Here is a 14,765-nt window from a genome sequence, read left to right as displayed (position 1 = left end):
CTGAGACAGTTTAATTGGTTGGATCTAATACAAATGACATGATAAATTCACTATATGTGCTGGAACTATGATATTGTATTGCTTTGAAATTTTATCACATGTATTTAATTTCTGAATGTATCATATTTTTACTACAATTGCATTAATTTTGAACACCCAAAACAATTTTTATTTGCAGAGAGCTCACTTTCTGGGATACCTAAACCAGGGCAATTCTTCATTCCACATAGCTTGACATTTGTGCCTATATTAGACCAGCTCTGCGTGGCTGACAGAGAGAATGGGAGGATTCAGTGTTTTGTAGCGCAGTCTGGACAATTCCTTCGGGAGATTCAACATCCCGAGTTTGGATCGCGACTGTTTGCAGTGTCCTACACAGCTAACAATGGTAATTCTGGCGATTGCATACCTGTTTTCAAAAATAAGTTTTTAAACTTGAAAAGTTGTGCATAGATACACACCTTTAAAATGTTAAAATTGAATTAGAGAAATAACATAGGATATTTTGAAAATGCGACCCTACATCAGACTGAAGATTAAAAGATAATAGATATTTTTGTAAGTTTCTCCAAGTAATCCTCCAAATTTTAATGGATAGCTTGGTCCTTCCTTTGCAACTCCCCGTCCCTGCTCTGATTTCTTCCTTCATCCTTCCCTGTCTTTTGTCGCTTTTAATAAAGCAGCCTTTTTTTGACATCAAACTGATGGAAGGTCCACAATTGAAACATCATAACATCTTTTCCCTTTACAGCCATTGAGTAACCTCTACTTCTGGGTTTTCAAGCTTAATTTCAGATTGCCAACATTTGAATTAAAGTAGAAAAGTTTAATTGCACAAGAAGATGTAATAGCTCTGACTAAATAATTTGCACAACATGATATTCCAAGCTCACTTTTGTAACTTCCAATAATGTCACTCGCAAAGGCCACACTGGTTGTATTGGGATGTGGGTTGAAGGTGCCTGTGAGACTGAGGATGCAGGATGGTGGGGATGAAATGAGGACTCGGGACACCGTCGGAGGTGTGTGATAGTGAGGCAGGAATAGGGAGAGTGAGGATGCAGGAGATGGGGAAGTGAACATGTGGCTGGTTATGAGAACGTGCGATGAGGGAGTGAGGATACACAATGGGGAGTGAGGATGCAGGACTTTGGAGAGTGAGAATGGGGTTGGGGAGTGAAGTGAGGATGCAGGTCTCGGGGAGGGATTGATGATGTGGGACTGGGGGTGGGTGAGGATTTGGGATTGGGGGAAGTAAGGACGAGGGATTGTGAATGGGGTAGTGAGGATGGATGACTGGGGGGGGGATGTGGGGAGTGGGACTCGGGTTGGAAGGAGGAAGTGAGAGCACAGAACTGAGGCAGGGTGTAAAGATACAGAATAAGGAGGAGATGGTAATTTGAGGATGCTCTGTCTCCTGGATCACATCTCCCCCTCCTATGCTGCATCCCATGTCACGCCCACCACCTATCTATAAGGCCTCCTCTCCGTCATCACCTGATCCCGTGTCACATCTCCCTGAACCCAATTCAATGCATGTGTGTAAATTTAAGGGATGTGTAGTGCACATATGCTGGTGTCATCAAACTCAGCCACTTTGTAGTCTCTGGTGCTTCTTGGTTCCTCTTTATGGCCTTTGCGGATGGTTTCGCCTTGTGCATCATTTAACTCTTGCTCCTTTACTTAAAACTGTGCCCCTGGTTATTGACCGCTTTACTAAATCTGTGCCCGCAGAACCTTACACACCTCAACCAGATTCCCCCTGAACCTTCTCTGCTGTAAAGAAAACAACTCCAAACCACAGGAGTGACCCTTCTTCAGAATTGGCCTTGAAACGTGAACTCTGCTTCTCTTCATGGAAGCTGCCAGACCTGTTGACTTTCTTCAGCAATTTGTTTTTGTTTGTTTCTGTTCTCTAGCCCCAGTTCTCCAGTTTCCTGGTTTATCACTACCACCCTTCTGAGAGTCAGCACAGAAACAGACCCTTTTGTCCAACTCATCATGCCGACCATGTTCCCAAGCTAAACTAGTCCTCCTTGCCTGCGTTTGCCCCATATCCCTCTAACCCTTTCCTATTCATGTATTTATCCAAATGTCTTTTAAATGTTATCACTGTACCTGCATCCACCACTTCCTTTGGTAGTTCATTCCACACACGAACCACTCCGTGTAAAACAGTTGCTCCTTGTGTCCTTCTTAAAACTTTCTCCGCTCACCTTAAAACTATAACCCCTAGTTTTGAACTCCCCCATCCTAGGGAAAAGACCCTTGCTATTCGACTTATCTATGCCCCTCAACCTCCTCCACTCCAGTGAAAACATTCCCTGTCTATCCAGCGTCTTTCTATAACACTATTTGGCAACATCCTGATAAATCTTTTCTGAACCTGTTCCAATGTAATAATATTTTTCCTATAGCAGGGTGACCAGAACTGTACACGGTGCTGCAGAATAGGCCTCACTAACAGTGCTGCAGAATAGGCCTCACTAACAGTCCTGTACAACTTCAACAGGACTTCCCAACTCCTATACTCACTAGTCTGAGCAATGAAGGCAAGCGTGCGAAATGCTTTCTTAATCACCCTGTCTATCTGTGACACAACTTTCAAGGAACCCCTAGGTCACTCTATTCTACAACACTACCCAGGGCCCTACCATTGATTGTACAAGTCCTGCCCTTGTTCATTTTACAAAATGCATTTATTTAAATTAAACTCCATCTGCCACTCATCAGCTCATTGACCTAATTGATCAAGATCTCTTCGAGTGGTACCACATTAGCTGTCCTCCAGTCCTCTGGCACCTCTCTTGAGGCCAGACAGGATTTGAAAATTAATCTCCTCCCTGATCTTCCACAGCTGGCTAGAATATATCTCCTTCGGGCCTCAGAATTTCTCCAGTCTCAAGCCTGCTAAAACTACTAATTCTCTCGCTCTCGCTGTCTCTCTCTCTCTGTCTCTCTCGCTCTCACTATCTCTCATGCGCGTTGTGTCTCTCTTGCTCTCACGCTGTCTCGCTCTCACTCTCATGCTGTCTCACTGGCTCGTGCTATCTCTTCCTCTCTTACTGTCTCACTCGCGCTCTCGCTGTCTGTTTCGCGCTCCCACCCATGCTTTCTTTCCCCCGCCCGCGCTCTCATCCTCCCTCTCACTCCCCCCCTCCCCCAGGCTAATTCATTCACATATGCCAAGTTCCTTCTCCCTGATTTCTATAACTATATTGTCCTCTATGTGAATACTGACACAAATACTCATTTAAAACCTCAGCTACATCTTCTAGTCTCTACATATGAATCAAAACTTGGTCCCTAATGGGTCATATTTTTCCCCCTCATTGTTCTCTTGTCCCTAATATACTTATAAAACACCTTTTATAGGTAAGATTCAATCAGGCTGAGTTTATTGTTGTCTTTTCTAGTGCCTAGGTTGATGCCAATTGTTCCATCCAATTTCATTGCTTTGTTGAGATTTTTTAGCAGTTTGGTACAACTGTGTAGCTTGTTTCTGAAGATTCAACCACAAATGGTGTGGATCTGGAGCCACCAAACAGGTAATTATGCAGATTTCCTTCCCTGAAGGAAATTAGCCAACTACAGTCAACAATGGTTTCATGGTCATTGTTAGACTGTTTCTTCCAGATATTTTGTTAAATTCAAATTCCACCATCTGCCACGTTGACATTTAAATCTCTTTCCCAGAGCTTTATCTGGGTTTCTGGATTACTAGCCACCAAAGTACATTCTGCCATCACTCCCCTGTATTGTCCAAATATGTGTAACATAATTAAATTGTTTACCTTAGCAATCTATGAAGAGGACTCATTACATGAATCATCTGCTACAAATATCCAGTGAGAAAAGAAACCTAAACAAACTTTAGCAGCATTTGAACCTGATTTTCTGCAAAAAGAATCCATGATCAAAATCATTCTTTGCATCTGTACTATTATGTGACTTGATTTATCCAATTCTGTTGTGATATATTTTTGTTTTAGGTGGTCTGTTCTATGCAGTAAATGGAGAAGCTCTTGTTGGCAAAGGAGTACCAGTGCAAGGATTTGTTCTGAATTTTACAACGGGAGAATTACTGGACATCTTCAAACCAAGCAAAGAGGTATTTTGAATAAAGAAAACAAAATTTTGCTGTGGGAATTGAAACTTTAGATTATTGTCTTCTGAAACAATTCCAGTATATTTCATAGAAAATTTACAAAATGCACTGTTTAGTAATGGTCAAAGTAATAATGCAACAGCATGCGGACTTTTAGAGCCATGGAGAGTCGTGGAGATTTAGTTGCTATGTCTCCTTGATGAGTTAACTTGCAGCCCAATTTTCCTCTCCCTGGAAATGGCAAGAGAGGTGATAGGAAGAGCAATAATTGGGCAGTTTGGTCCTGTTGCGATATTTGTGGAGAGTGAGCAAGGCTGTCTCCAAGACAAACCCACACAATTATTTGTCCTTCCTGCTTCTCAGCAATTAAGTTCTGGACAAAACTTAAAGCAACCTTCTCAGCATGCCACCAACCAAGACCCTAAAGTAGTTAACTAATTGCTACTTAAGGACTTCAAACTGACTACCTGCCTTACCACCAGCTAGATAGATGGCTGTTTTCCTTATAGAGAAACTAGGACCACTTGTCAGCCAGTTTGTTGGGGGCTTCCATTTGCCTCAATTTAAAGGGAATTGAGGCCTAGGGGAGGGAGTGGCTATCAAAAGTAGCCAGTCGCACTTCCCTCCAACTTCTCCACCTCCATATTCACACAAACCCCACCCTCAATTTGACCTGCTATTTGTGTAGAGAGCATACCTGGGCAGTTTTCCACATTGTCGGGTAGTTACCGGGGTTGTAACTGTACTGGAAGAGTTTGGCTAAGCGTGCAGAAAGTTCTGCAGCACATCCCTTCAATACAATATACAATGAATGCTGTCAGGGCATTCTTTGCAGTATCCAATACCTCCAGCCATTTCTTGGCATCCTGGAGTGAATCGAATTGCCAGTGACTGTCATCTGTCTCTGGAGGAGGCCGAGATGGATCATCCACCTCTGCACTTTTGAGTGAAGATTATTGCAAATGCCTCAGCCTTATCTTTTACATTGATGTTCTAGACTCCCTTATCACACTGAATGGCGGAACAGACTGAATAGGCTGAATGGCCTACTTCTATTCTAAGGTGTTATGATCCTGTTCTGTTGCCCTGTCTATCGTGTCTAAACACTCTATAATGTGGAATGTTAAGCTTCCAATCCTGCCTATCTTTCAGTCAAGTCGTAGCCTTAGCTATGATATCATACTACAACATGCATATCTATGCTCTCAGTTCCAAGTTCCTGGCATTAAAATACACTCCATTCAACCTTACTGAACTCGTCTGTTTATCTAGCCTATGTTACCTCTGCCCTTTAGACTCACTCACTTGAATTTTAACTTCTAATTCCATTCCAGCTTCTCTCCTCTCTAACTATTTGTAAGGATCCCATCTCACTGTCAGTATAGACTTCTTCGTAAAGAGTAGCATTTTAATGTTTTCAGAGGACAGTGCCAGACATGAACCCCTTTGGGAAGAAAGAATCCTTGTGATATGTTTACAGGCCAGGATAAGTAGGAATACCTCCACTTGGCTGACAAGCTTATTATTGGACCACATCCCTGCTCTCTCCCAGGGCTGCAGTTTAGATCTTATCACACTGTCAGGCTACAGATGTGTGACTGTAGCCAGTTGCCAAGTACTCGCTGCCTAGGTGGAAGCTGAGCCTGACAATGAGGCTTACAGGACAGGACCCTGTAGAAAATATTTGCATACTATGGACTAGTTCCTGTGTAGTGGAGGGTAGCTAATGTAACCCATCTATTTAAAAAGGGAGGTGAAGAGAAAACTGTGGATTATAGATCAATCAGCCTGAAATTGGTAATGGGGAAATTGCTAGAGTCCATTATAAAATATTTAATAGCAGCACACTGGAAAAACAGTGGCAGGATCAAATAGGGTTAGTATAGATTTACGAAAGGACAAATCTCTTGGAATTCTTTGAAGGTAAAGATGAGGAAGGGTGTCCAATGGGTGCTGTTCATTTGGACTTCCAGAAGGCTTTCAACGAAGTCCCACAGGAGAAATTAACATATAAAGTTAAGTGCATGGGATTGGGGTAGTATGTTGAGATGGATAGAAAACTGGTTGTCAGACAGGAAACAAACAGTAGCAATAAACGTTTTTTTTTAAATGGCAGTCGGTGACTAGTCAGTGCTAGGACCTCAGCTGTTCACAAGATATGTTAACAATTTGGATAAAGGAACTAAACATAATATCTAAATATTTTCAAGTGACATAAAGCTGGGTGGGCGGGTGTGCTGTGATGAGTATGTAGAAATGCTTCAGTGTGATTTGGACAAGCTGAGTGAGTGGGCAAATGCATGGCAGATGTAATAAAATATAGATATCCCCTTGGGTGGCAAAAAATAGGAAAGCTAATTATTATTTGCATGGCTATAAATTGCGAGGGGGGAATGTGCAATGAAACCTGGTGTCCTTGTACATCATTTGCTGTAGGTAAGTATGTAGGTATAACAGGCAGTAAAGCAACAAATGGTACATTGGTCTTCATAATGAGAGGATTCGAGTACAGGAATAGGGATTTCTTGCTGCAAATATACGGGATGAGACCCCACCTAGAATATTGTTGCAGTTTTGGTCTCCTTATCTGAGGGAGGATGTTCTTGCTTCAGAGGAGGATGTTCTTGCTTTAGAGGAGGTGCAAAGTTTTATCAGGTTTATCAGAATGATTTCTGGGATGATGGGGCTGACCTGTGAGGTAATCTGGAATCATTCAAGATTATGTTCACTGGAGTTCAGTAGAATGAGGGGAGATCTCATGGAAACCTGTACAATTCTGACAGGAACAGACAGGGAAGATTCTGGAAGGATATTCCTGATAGCAGGGGAGACCAGAGCTGGGGTCACAGTCTAAGAATGCAGGATTAGACCATTTAGGACTGAGGTGAGGAGGAATTTCTTCATGCGGAGAGTGGTGAGCCTATGGAATTCACTAGCACACTCTTGGGGCTAAATGGATCAAAGGATATGGGGGAAAAGCAGGATCAGGGTACTGAATTGGATGGTCAGTCATTATCCTAATGAGTGGCGGAGCAGACTGAAAGGGTTGAATGGCCTACCTCAGCTCAGTTTTCCTTGCTTCTATGAAGCAGAAGTCCACAACATGATAGGAATTTGAACCCCTGTGTTTTCTGACTGAACTTCTGCCTGCCTATTTATCTTGTAAATATTGTCGTCTGCAAATCTGTTATATTCTTCTATCTAATTGGCTGAAAAGTCCGGTTGTTTTTTTGTCTTGCACACAGACACTACTAATACTGAAGCCGTCCATATCTAAATGCGGCAAGACCTGGACAATATCCAGGTTTGGCTGATAAGTGGCAAGTAACACTGACACCGCACAAAGGAGAGACAATGATCTCCAACAAGATACAAAACATTAGCCCTTCACGTTCAACGAATCCCGCACTATCGACATCTTGGAGTTTGGTACTGGACCTCTAAATATTATGGCTTTAAGAGCAAGCCAGAGGTTAGGAGTCCCACAGTAATTCACTTCTTGACTCTCTAATGCATGGCCATCGCTTATAAAGTGCAAGTCAGGATTGCGATGGAACACTCCCTACTTGCCAGGAGGAGTGCAGTTCCGATAATAGAAGCTTAACACCATCCAGAAACCCAATTGATTAGCATCACATCCATAAACATTCACGCCTTTCACCACCAATGCAATGAACCATCTACCAGATACACCGCAGAAATTCACCAAGGCTCCTTAAACAGCACCACCTAACCCATGACCAATGCCATCTAGAAGGACTAGGGATGGAGATGCATGGAAACGCCATTGTCTGTAAATTATCCAGCAAGCCACTCACCATCCTGACTTGGAAATGTATTGCATTCCTTCAGTGTTGCTGAATCAAAATCCTATAGTTCCTTCCCTAACAGCATTGTGGTCTACATACATCAAATGAAGTACAGCAGTTCAAGAATGCAGCTCACCACCACCTTCTTGAGACACCTAGCGATGGGCAATAAATGTCTGACCAGTCAGTGAAGTCCATGTGTGAATAAAAATCTCTCCTATAGCATTATATACCTGATCACACAAACCTCCACTCCAAAGTCTGTGTGTGATTGTCAGCTTCGTTCACAGCAAACTGTTCCTTTGGCACCAATTGTAAATTGCAAATTTTTTTTCGAGAGCTGCAAACAACAACAAATTGTATTTATATAACCCCTGTAACATAGCTAAGCATTTTAAGGCATGTGGGTCTGAAATTGCATGTAGGCCAAACTGGTTAAGGACCGCTGGTTTCCTCTCTTAAGGACGTTAGTAAACCAGATGGGTCCTTATGACAGTGGTTTCACGATCATCATTAGACTTCTAATTCCAGTATTTTTATTGAATTCAAATTTCACCATCGGCTATGAGATTCAAACGCAAGTCCCCAGAACAGCACCTGGCTAGTATTCAGTACTAGCCGTCCCTGAATTGAATTGCTTCCTTGCTGTGGTGTCATTTATCAGTTCTGATCTCTATTTTGGGTTCCATATGTGTACAAGATTCTTAAATCAGGTATATTATGGCACATGTCTAGGGCAGATGGGACTTGAATCTGGGTCTCCTAGCCTACAGGTAAGGACACTACCACTGTGCCCCAAGACCTCACGTCGGTTCCTTATAGCTATAGCTCCATGCATTTAAATCATGGGTAATACATTCAGAAACTCGCATTATATTGTTACTGCAATACAATATGCTGTGGACATTATGGTGCATGTTCAGTATTCACAATTGGTTCACTGCCTTAAATGCACCGTCAAGCAGGAATAGAAAGTCATTAAGAAAGTTCTAACTACCCCGCCAGTAATGAATGGGAAAAGAAGAGAGCAGAGGAAAGGTAGATTAATTGTTCACCATAACGTAGACAGAAAGAAGACACTGATGAAAGAAAAATATCCTCAGATTTGCTTTGCTCAGAAAATCCTTGTAGCTTATTCATGTCATCTACAAAGCTAATATTACATGCACCTATGTTTGCCATTCAACTCAATTTCTAAATGGTGTTGAATTTACTGATAAGTGATTGAAGAGCAACAATGAGATATTACCATCAACCTGCTTTTATATAGCAACTTCAATGTGGTCCTAAGGAACATCGTAGATAAGCATGATATAATACACTCCAAGCAAGAGGGTGAAATTTGGAGGGTGACCAAAAATTTTTAGAGGGGGAGCAGGCAAAGATGACCATGGATGCTGAAGGTGTAACTCCAGTGGTAACACAGTGTATGGAGCGAAATGCATAAAATCGTGGACAGAAGATTCCAGAAGGGGATAAGGGCTAGGTATGTTTTTTTTAATATATTAGATTCTAACTGTGACAACATTTAAATTTGGCTATTGCAAGGTTTACATCTGCCTTAGACAATATGTCAGGTTTGACAGTAGTAGCCTCTCTCATACCTCCCCTGTCAATCTCTCTCAGCCCCTCTCATACCCTCTCTTTTAACCCTCTGTCTAATTGGTCTCCTCTGTGCAGCTTCATCTTCTCCCCTGTTGAGGAAGGTAGTGTAACCTAAAAGCATCATCCTACTACCTGTCTGTATCACAGTTGTGTGTCTTGATGAACATTTTCCCAAAGTTTCAGTAGGTGGACTGAAAATACTTCAGTGAGACGAGTTCGGATGAGAATTATGTACCTCCCCTATTGTGCAAAGAGCAAATGAGTGTACTGTCACAGATCTTGCAGTCTTAATTGCAGTACATGCTGAGAGGTTCACCACTATTGACAACCTTAACTGCACTGCAATTTCCAATGACCCCACTCACAATCAGATCAAGAGGTTGCAGTGCACTTGGATGGACTCCAGAGGAGCTTAAGCCATTGGAGGTGCTGGGGCCTGTCAACTGGATGATTGCCCACAAGTTGCCCTGCTATTTCCTTTGATGTTTTAGATGCTGCTGTTATCAGCTGCGGAAGCACAGCCTGCTCAGGAGTGCAGTCCTTCAGAACAATAGCAGTGTAAAATCACTGCCACTCTTCTCCTGATGTTCCAGCTATAATTTAAATGTCTGACTACTCTTCTGCCTCCTCTAGCCACACCTAGAAACCCTAGTTCCTCGGTCTCACCAAAGACAGAAATAGGAATGAATGAAAGTTTTCTCCTGAGGAGTGTTGGAGAAGTGTGAGGGAAGGTGTGGGAGGAACTGTAATGTCAAATACATCAAATAAAATATTGAGAAGACTCAGGAAAACCTACTTGCCTTTAACTGACTAACTTCAAGGGCATTTTCATCTCGTCATGTTAAAGAGGGCATTTTATCAATATTGTTGTATTAATTTAACCCTTTAAGCTTAACATGGTGTTGATATAATATAATTTTTAACATGCATTACACCAAAATCCTCCTGTTGCAGCATAGTGAGAAACTCCAGAACATGACAGCGACATTAAGGGTTTTAAACGTAAATGTGTTGATGGAAATCCAGTATAAATCAGTGAAGACAGGTTACAGGCACATGCAGCAGACCTTCAAACAAATCAGAGCTTAAGGAGGGTAGGCAGTTAACAAGGAAAGCATTGGAATAGTTGAATCTAGAGTTGAAGTGAATAAAATTATAAGGGATTTAGTCACAAAGGGACCAGGATAAGAGTGTCAGTGGGCAGTGTTGTAATGGTAGAAAAAACAGTTGAAAGTTCAATTACTTCAGTCTTTTTTCAGGCATTTAGAACAATTATCTCAATAATTATTCCAAGTTACTTTTGTGTAGTTCAGATTACGTCTTGATACAGCTTGATAATTTCATATTTTTATTTACTTTTATATGCAAGTTAATATGGATTATTTATTTTCTTAAGGACTTTCTGATGCCACATGACATTGTTGCAGCAGTTGATAAGACTGTGTATGTTGGAGATATTCAAGCCGAAAGAGTGTGGAAATTTGTACCAGCAGAAAGTAAGCAGTCACTTGATGCATTTTTATTTCTGGTGTGAGTATGTATTGTATGACAAATAACAATTTATGATATTATCTAAAGATTATTTTGAAAAAAAGGTGCAATAAAATCACCTTTTTTCTATTTTAAAACTTCAGTTTTTATCCAACTCTTACCACCACACTAAGTGGCAGCTATGCTTCATGTTCTGTGTCAAGTGTGAGGCATGGAGAATTTAGACCACAGACCTTCAAATATGGATTTATTGATGCCCTAAATTATGTTGGTTCCTGGAACTTCCTTGAAGGTGAAGGTACTTTGGTGATATTACATTATGACAACAATCAAAGCAGTCCTAGGTTATAGATTCATAATGGTAAAGAAAACCATTCAGGTCATGTAGAGCAATCCAGTCAGTCACTCTCCTTACTCTACTCTTATCTCCATTACTCTGCAGGTTTATTTCTCTCAGTTGTTTATCTATTTTCCATTTGAAATCATCATAGTCAGTGCTCTTACCTCGAACATAGGCAACATATTCCGGGTCATTACCACTTAATACACAAAAAATTTCTTTATCGCATTCCCTTTGCATCATTTAGCCAAATCCTTAAATGTGTATCCCCTTGTACTTTTACCATCAGCTAATGAGACCAGTTTTTCTTTGTTTACCTTATCAAACCTGTCATAATCTTGTACACCTTATCAAATCTTTTGTCTCCTTTGTTGAAAGGAGCACAGCCCAACTTTTACAGCCTAAACTTATAGCTAAAATCCTTCTTTCCTGAAACCTTCCAGGTAAATTTCCTCTGTGCCCTTTCAAGGACTCTTACCTTTGCAATTAATGACCTTCCACATTCAAAGATTTGGGCATATGAACCCCCAGGATCCTCTGACCTTGCACACTTTTTACAACTGTACCATTAAGTCTATATTACTTCTCCCTATCCCTTCTGCCAAAATGCATCATATCATATGTCTGTATTAAATTCCGTTGACCACTTGTCTGCCTACTGTGCAGGCATGTCTATGTCCTGTGGTAGCCAATTGCACTATTCAATAACCTCTACATTGGTATCACCAGAAGAAAATTAAAATTTGCTTTGCATTCTGATATCCAAATTGTTTATATGAAAGAGCACTGTCCCTAGCACAGACCGTTCATAGAATCCCTACAATATGGAAGCAGGCCATTTGGCCCACACCAACCCTCTGAAAACCATCCCACCCAGACTCACCTCTCTACCCTATTCCTGTAACCCTGCATTTCCCATGGGTGATCTCCCTAGCCCGCACATCCCTTAATTTAGCATGGCCAATCCACCTAACCTGCTCATCTTTGGAGGAGGCATTGGCATAATGGTAGTAAGTCTGGGCTAGTAATCCAGAACTACAGGGTAATGCTCTGCGTACATGGGTTTGAATCCTACCATCAATATCAATTCGATTTTTAAAAAACTGAAATGAGTAAAACTGACCTAATGGCAACCATGTAAACATTGTCTTTTGTAGTGGAAACCCATCTGGTTCACTAATGTCTTTTAGGAAAAGAAGTCTATCGTTATTCCCTGTTGTGATTGAAATGTGATTCCAGAACGTAGGCAATTTGGTTGACTCTTAACTGCATTCTGAATGGCTCTACCAGCTTGTGTCATTTTCATCCCAATTAGGAATGGGTAATAAATGCTGGCCCAGCTAGCAATGCCCACTTGCCATGAACAAATAAAAATCCTGCAGCCTGGAAAACAACTTTTCTCTCTGACTCTGTTCTTTACACTGAAGCCAATTTTTTTAACCAAGCTCATACTGACTTTCCAATTCTATGATTTTCAATTTTGTTAACCTTTCATATGTTATGTGTCAAATGCTTTCATAAAGTCAATATATACAACATCACTTACATTCCCTTAATCAACCTTCTCTGTCACTTCATCGAAAAATGTGCTCAAATTATTCAAGTGTGATCTGCCTTTTACAAATTCGTGCTGGTGATACTTAATTAACTCAAACCTCTCCAATTGCCAGTTGATTTCTTTCCTCAATTTTGGCATCTAAAATGTCACCACTGATTCTAAGCTGACCAGCCCATAATTATCTGAACTTGCATACGTTCTCTCTTCAATGAGGGTGTCACAATTCCCAGTCTTCATTGCCTTGACACCTCTGTAACTGAGACGATTGGAAGTTTATGGCCAGTGCTTCCACTGTTTCCAGCCAGCATTATTTAGCAACCTGGGATACAAGCCATTGAGCCAAGCAATTTATTCACTCTAAGTGTAGCCGACCTTTGAATTTCTACCCGATCCATTAATTCTAACATAAATGCTTCCACCAATACTTTGTCATAGAGACAGGAGATTTTTGGATTCTACATTAACAACCATTCTATTCTCATATTCTTTCTTTGTTAGTTGTTTCCCCTCTCACCAGAGTTTCACCTATGCCAAATGCACTTTTGTCAGGGTGTCAAAGTCGAATTTGTCTGATTTTTTACATAAATACCTTGCCACACAATTTAGAATAAAAATCAGAGGAATTATCAGAACTGTTGGACAGGCAGATGATATAATTAAGACAGAAACATTTAACAATAACTGCAAATGTTCCAAACTTTATAAAAATGAATTTGCTTTAACCACAGAAATAAAGTAGATCCAATCCAAAAATCATAGTTTTAGAGTTGATTACGGTTCTGAAACAGTGGTTTCATCTTTAATTTGTGTTTATTTATCTCAGTAGTATAGTAGAGAAGCCAGTGTTACATTTTACTATTTTTGATTTCTTAAATTCATAGAATGATATAGCCCAGAAAGTGGCCATCTGGCCGGTCAAGGCCTTGCCAGCTTTTCATTATTTCTCTTCATTAAATCGCACTATCCTGCTCTTCTGTGCTCCCTCTATCATATTGTCCAATTTCTTTTGGAAAGTTATGGATAAATCTGCTTCCTTTACATTTCAGGTGATGCACTCCATAGTTAAAATAAAGTGTTTTTTTGTATTGCTATGTTTTTTGTTGCAAGTCATTTTAAATCTGCATGCTTTGGTTACAAATTTTTCAGCCACTGGAAATAAATTTTTGTGACTTTACATCAAAAGCCATTTGAAAACTACAATATATCCCTCTTGTTTTAAACTCTGCCATGAGATGTGAACATTCCAGCATTTATTGTGCATCTCTTGTTGCCTTTGAGAAGATGGGTGTCTTTTTGGCTTGTCGGTACTCTATTCCTCAGTTAGTAAAGCGAGAGATCTTTTCTCTAACCTGATTTTCTTAACTTGTCCTGCCATCTTCAAAGATCCACATATGTACACCCAAGGTTTCTCTGTCCCTACACCCCCTTTAATATTGTACCATATAGTTTATATCTCCTGTCCTCATTCTTCCTATGAAAATATATAATTTCATATTTATCCATGTTAAATTTCATATATATGCCCATTCTGTCAGTCCATCTGTGTCCTCCTTAGTATAATACAATTTTCCTGATTGTTTTATTATATTTCTGATTATTGTGCATGTTGCAAACTTCAAAATCATACCAAACTCCAGGTCATTACATATATGAAATAATGAAAAAGAACAGTGAACTTCAAACTAACCCCTGGGTAACACCAGTGTATACTTCCCTTCAGCAGAAGAAATTGTTTTCTTATTTTTGTTCCTAAGCCAATTCTGTACCCATTAAGCCATTGTTCCTTGAATCCCATGGATTTTAATTATGATAACAGGTCTATTACATTGTGCTTTATCAAATATTTTTTGTAAG

The 14,765-nt window shown here is 40.5% G+C and overlaps 1 protein-coding gene across 8 annotated transcripts in view; it reads left to right on the top strand.

Annotated features, from left to right (window-relative positions):
* The window catches only part of pam (peptidylglycine alpha-amidating monooxygenase), a 214,056-nt gene that overhangs the window by 189,868 nt on the left and 9,423 nt on the right, over positions 1 to 14,765 (top strand). For all 8 annotated transcript variants that reach the window (XM_048595160.1, XM_048595165.1, XM_048595163.1 and 5 more), the window contains 3 exons: positions 179 to 388; positions 3,993 to 4,111; positions 10,919 to 11,018. In XM_048595160.1, the coding sequence (XP_048451117.1) occupies positions 179 to 388; positions 3,993 to 4,111; positions 10,919 to 11,018 (429 nt within the window). The remainder of the gene's footprint in view (positions 1 to 178; positions 389 to 3,992; positions 4,112 to 10,918; positions 11,019 to 14,765) is intronic.

The sequence above is a fragment of the Rhincodon typus genome, chromosome 3 (genome assembly GCF_021869965.1).
Source record: "Rhincodon typus isolate 14 chromosome 3, sRhiTyp1.1, whole genome shotgun sequence".
Lineage (NCBI taxonomy): Eukaryota > Metazoa > Chordata > Chondrichthyes > Orectolobiformes > Rhincodontidae > Rhincodon > Rhincodon typus.
This window is presented reverse-complemented; position numbering and strand designations above follow the sequence as displayed.